This window comes from Hordeum vulgare, chromosome 5H (genome assembly GCF_904849725.1).
Source record: "Hordeum vulgare subsp. vulgare chromosome 5H, MorexV3_pseudomolecules_assembly, whole genome shotgun sequence".
Lineage (NCBI taxonomy): Eukaryota > Viridiplantae > Streptophyta > Magnoliopsida > Poales > Poaceae > Hordeum > Hordeum vulgare.
The window spans coordinates 399,651,699-399,657,021 of NC_058522.1; the positions used below are offsets into that span (position 1 = coordinate 399,651,699).

At 49.3% G+C, this 5,323-nt stretch overlaps 1 protein-coding gene across 1 annotated transcript; it reads right to left on the reverse strand.

Moving 5' to 3' along the window:
• Positions 1 to 627: 627 nt before the first annotated feature.
• On the reverse strand, positions 628 to 4,861 carry LOC123398045 (3-ketoacyl-CoA synthase 17-like). The gene is made up of 2 exons (XM_045092556.1): positions 3,593 to 4,861; positions 628 to 1,346 (listed from the first exon to the last, which is right to left on the reverse strand). Exons 1-2 carry the CDS (start codon positions 4,540 to 4,542, stop codon positions 854 to 856), a joined length of 1,443 nt encoding a protein of 480 aa, XP_044948491.1. The 5' UTR covers positions 4,543 to 4,861; the 3' UTR covers positions 628 to 853.
• Between the last annotated feature and the right edge of the window lie 462 nt (positions 4,862 to 5,323).

Genomic DNA, 5,323 nt, shown 5'->3' on the forward strand with positions numbered 1-5,323 from the left:
CGGACACTTCTTTTGCCATTCGAAGGGAATCACCAAGTGTCCGCGGATTTGTGTGGACACGCCAACTCATTCTTGAACGGTCTAGCCCAATCGCAAACTTACTTTTTGTTTCCTCTTTTCTCTCTACTCTCTTCATTGGACAAGGAGCGGACATATGGTTGGATGATCGTCTTTCGCTCCGTTGTCTGTGAACACATCCAGACGTCCGCGAAAAAGTCCGTTTTGGTGACTCGCGTTAGAGTTGCCCTAAATACCACGCCGGTTTATGTGAGCAAGCTAACTATCGCTGTTGATGTGGGTTACATGCATTACATTCTCTCCTCACTCTTCGGCAGTAAGTGCAGAGCACAGTGCCGGATGCTTGCACATATGATATGCTGCAGTAGCAGTACCGTAGCTACATCTTTGTCTTTGATTGGTTGGTCGTGTGCCGCGGATCTAGCGATAAGGTCGTGGACCATCTTCTGCTGCCCCGGTCGTACGTAGATCGAGTAAGATCCGAGAGGGCCAACTAATTAACACTGTTTTACTAATCCCGGTTGTCTCCCAAATGTTGGTAAACTTCAACTGCAGTGCAGCATCGATTTTTTTTATTTTTTTTGAAATACAGCATATAAGCATATAACGTAACTGAAAGACTGAAATTATTATACGGAGTAAGGTCGAGACGTACGACGACTGGAATGTTTGCTCACGTGACTGGAATTAAGGAAAATACATCAGCGTACTTAGGAGAAGCATCTGTTCATGGACCGAATGCATCGACTTAGATGGAGCGGAGTGGATCAAGGTGGAAGCCAGCACAAATTTATTCATGGGCCGATGGGTCGGCGGCGATCGACGTACGCGCGTCTCACAGCTGCTTCTTCTGCTCCGCCTCTAGCTGCTGCTGCTGCTCGGGTTGGGGCTGGGGTTGGTAGTTGTGCCTGCGCGGGGTGGGCACCGGCAATGCCATGGGGTAGCGGTGGGCGCATCCGTTCCAGGGGTTGTCGGCGTCGGGTCCGGAGTCACGGAGCGCGCGCCAGACGACGCTGCAGGCCTTGAAGCCGGTGCCGAAGGCGAGCATCCAGAGGCGGTCGCCGGCGCGGACGCGGCGCTTGGCCTCGAAGTAGGCCAGCTCGTAGAAGACGAGGCTGCTGGAGGTGTTGCCGAAGCGGTGCAGCGTGGCGCGGGCCGGCTCCACCACCGGCGGCCCGAACCCCATCAGCTTCGCCACCGTGTCGATCACCGCCTTGCCGCCGGAGTGGATGCACATGTGCTCGAACGCGCGCTGGAAGTCCGGCACCAGCCCCGCCGCCGCCTTGGGGTTGCCGCCGCTGTACGCCCACGCCACCCGGTACACGTACCTGCATGCCCAACCACAACCACCACACGCCCGCGCGGCCGGTGAGATCGATCATGCATGCATGCACCGTACCCAAACAAGTGAACGTTTGAAGCTTTAATTGCACCATGTTGCCGGATGGATCTTAATGAAATTCACGTGCATGCTCCGTAGTAAACATTGAACAAGAAAGACCATACAATGTCAACAAGAATGGGAAAAAAATGACCGTGCATCCATTGAAGGCTAGGCTAGAGATAAAGAGTACCCACGTACGTACGATTCCATTAAGTTTTGCTACTGCTGCATGCTCTGTGGATGCATGTGGGGTGCGGGTGTGCTACGCTTACTATAGAAAACCTAAAGTACCACAAAGTATACGGCGTTAAGTTTGGAGCTATGCCTCATATGCTCAAACCAAAAGTCAAGTCCACAGTTATACGTGTGCAGAATACCGCACTAGTACTGTCTGTGCAATTCTGGAAATGGAAAACATCGTCTAAAAGTTCGGAAACTAGATTTAGGATATACCGCCAAAATAAGCAACGAAACATCCTAAAATATCACCTTCACACTATTTCTTCATTCGGCAAACGCCAGCTAGGGAGTATGAGTTCGGAATCAGTTCGTACTAATGGAACGAGAAAATCGAAAGTGTCCTTCTAAGCTGAGTGAACAGTAAAACCTGAAATTTGTGAAAACGAATTCAAACAATTCTGAACTTTTTTGGTGACAAACTTTAAGAAATGTTTTCAATGCTTGCAAAGTTTCATCATGAAATGACATCCATGGAAGGCGTGAAAAACAAACAAATTTGATGCTCCAAAAAACATTGTTTTTGGAGTGCTGATTTTGTTTTACTTTGCCATGACTTCCAATAATGTCATTCTATGATGAAACTTTGCAAACATTTAAAACACTTGAATTTTTTTACCAGTAAACGATTCCATATTTTTTTAATTTTCTTTTTGGATTTTACCGCGTCCCCAGAAAATGAGATATTTTTTGCTCGTTTCTCTATGCTTTTTCATCCGAATCTTTTTTCCTTTAGCACAATATAACAGTATAACAACTAATATTTTGCCTGTGGTTATGTACATCAATCAATGCACATGCCGGTGACACTCCCATATGAAAAAGGAGAGGCCTCTCTGTCTCTTTATGAAGATCTCTAAAGCTAGACACCTAGAGGGTACTATGGCCATCCTTTTATTTATTTTTCCCAGCGACCGCATCCGTCATTGAAAAATAAAGTAACCGGAGTACACGGTCCCACGATTGATCTTCTTAAGTTGCCCATGTTCCTTTGTTGCAGAGTGTTTCAACATGTTGTAGTAATTCGTTCCAAAATGCAGACTCAAGCGACTAATAAAAAGTGTAAAATACCAATGTTATATTTCTTTCCTTCTAAAATAAGCGTCTCAAGCTTAATACAATTTTGTACGTAGTAGAAAATTGAGACACTTATTTTAAAACGGAGGGAGTAGTTTTTAGTGTTTCTACAATTTCTCTTTTTGCTCCTGGATACAATGGATACTATTATGGTTATAGGCCCTACTACTGATGAATTAGTGAGGGTGTAAATAGAAGCAAAATGAGCAAAAATGCAATTACAGTCTTTAAAATATTTACATTTTGGTTAAACTTGGAAAACCTAAAAGTCACGATGCCGTTGAGAAGCGCCCCCACTACCCCTCCCCTCTCGATCTGTGGCCGCGTAGCGTGTCGTGTTCTCAGTCGATGCTCATTTCTTAGTAAGATACAGCCAGCAGTTTTATGTTGGAAAAAAATGCGTCCAGGTGCAGCTTTAGATCTAGAAACGTGAAACTGCCCAGTTTACATTTTTAGACGCGAAATGTTATGGTTAATATCATGACATTGTTTTGTTTTAAGCCAGACCTAGAGATCATACTGAACAATTATATTTCTTCATCTTTTTCTTTTTTTTTCTTATTTTAAAAAAGCATATGCATTAGATCATGGGCGGATTTTGTTTCAAGGCAGGTAGAAATTAATACCGTTGTAGACTGTAGAGCATTGCTGTGTTTAGGTGAAAAGTTGTTTATACTGTGGCAGTGTTGCAGCGATATACTGTACCAGAGTAGTAGTAAAGTTTTACTGCCCCCCCCCCCCCCCCCCCCCCCCCCCAGCTGGAAAATCTGGACGGTGCAGTAGATATGTTAAATGCGCGCGCAGAGGTGGGAAGCGTCGCGACGCGGCAATTACTACTAGCTATGCGCATTGTACGTAGCACGTTTGGTACGGTACCTGAGCAGCTCGGAGACCGGGAGCACGTAGGGCGCGAGGGTGGCGATGTGGCTGCGGAGGCCGGCGCCGGCGACGCGCACGAGGTCCTTGGTGAGCGCCACGCCCACGCCGCCGTCCTCGTCCTCCATCTGCACGGCGGCGTTGTACGCCGCGTCGTCGGCGCCGTGGTGCGTCCGCAGCGTGCGCAGCAGCTGGTACTTGGCGTCGGCCCGGCGCGCGGGCACGTCGGTGATGAGCGCCGCCGCGCTGCCGACGCGGAAGATGCAGTTGGTCACCAGCATGTGCTTGTTGTTCCCGAAGTACCAGTTGAGGCTGGTGTTCTCCGTCACCACCACCAGCGCGTACCCCGGGCGGCGCTGCACGCGCAGCAGCCGCGCCGCCATGTCGATGCCCACCGTGCCGGCGCTGCACCCCATCCCGGCGAAGCTGTACGCCTTGACGTCGTCCTTCATCTTGAAGCGGCGCACGATCATGGACGCCAGCGACGGCTGAGGGGAGTACATGGAGCAGGCGACGACGAGGACGCTGACGTCGCGCGGGGACACGTCCGACTTGGCCAGCAGCTGGGACACCACGGTGAAGAGGCCCTCCTCGGCCTCCTGGATGGCGAACGCCAGCGTCTTCTCGAACTTGCCGGAGAAGATGAAGGGCGGCGCGAACGTCTCCTGCCCGAGGCCGGACTTGCGGAAGATGAGCCGCATGAAGTCAGCGGTCTCGTCGGTGTAGCGCTTGGAGCGGAGGCCGAAGTACTCGCACACCTCCAGGTTGCACTGACGGTCAGCGTCCGGAAGGTGGCAGCTGTAGTTGAGCAGGTACACCGGCCGCTGCCGCCCAAGAACGCGCCGGAAGACGGTGACCACGAAGGCGAGCGCCGAGGCCACGAGCGGAACGAGTATGGGGAGCGGGAGGGAGCGCAGCGACGACACGGCCGCGGCCATGGACGACGACATGGCCGAGAGCTAGAGGCGCGGCGTGCTAGGGACTAGGACACGAACGTACGTGCTGGCAGGATTTGGGGTTTGGAGTGAAACAACACACCTCTTGTATTTATATAGGCAACAGGCCAAAACCCATCCCATGGCATTGTCATTGAGCTCACGAGTTGTTTGTTGAATTTCGGCAAGGTGTTAGCTTGTTCTAGGTTATTGATGTATCATTTGATCTGCTTTGTAATGGGGCCTCCTCATCTCGGCCGTGTATTTTATTTTGTTGCTTTATCTATAAAGCAGAGCGAAAGCCTGTTTCGAGGATTCTGCTCATTTTCGGATATAATCATCATTTCTGGTTTTCATGCGAAGCTATTGATAATCCCTTCTGAACTCCATCATGAGATGGATGAAGTAGAATCCATCGCTCGTGCTTGATGTGGGTTGATGCATGCAACAAAAGGTAGTTTTATGCGAGAAACCCGGACTGCTCTTCTTTGTTTCATGATCTTGAAGTGGCCACCCTTCAGGGTGAAGCCGTGAAGAGCATCATCCAGAATATTCATTATGCCGATCGCAACCACCTTTTCACTATTGTTCCAGTGGCCATCATGATCGCCTATGCAGTAATAATAAGCAAATTGATTACAAAAATGCATGCATGCATCGATCGAAGTCATACAAAAATTCGACATGACCTTCCCTAAAAATAGGACATATAGAGTTTGCCCAAATTCGATGAAATGAAAATATATAGACATTTTGGCAAAACATAGGCAACTCAAGCACAATTAGGCGGCAATTC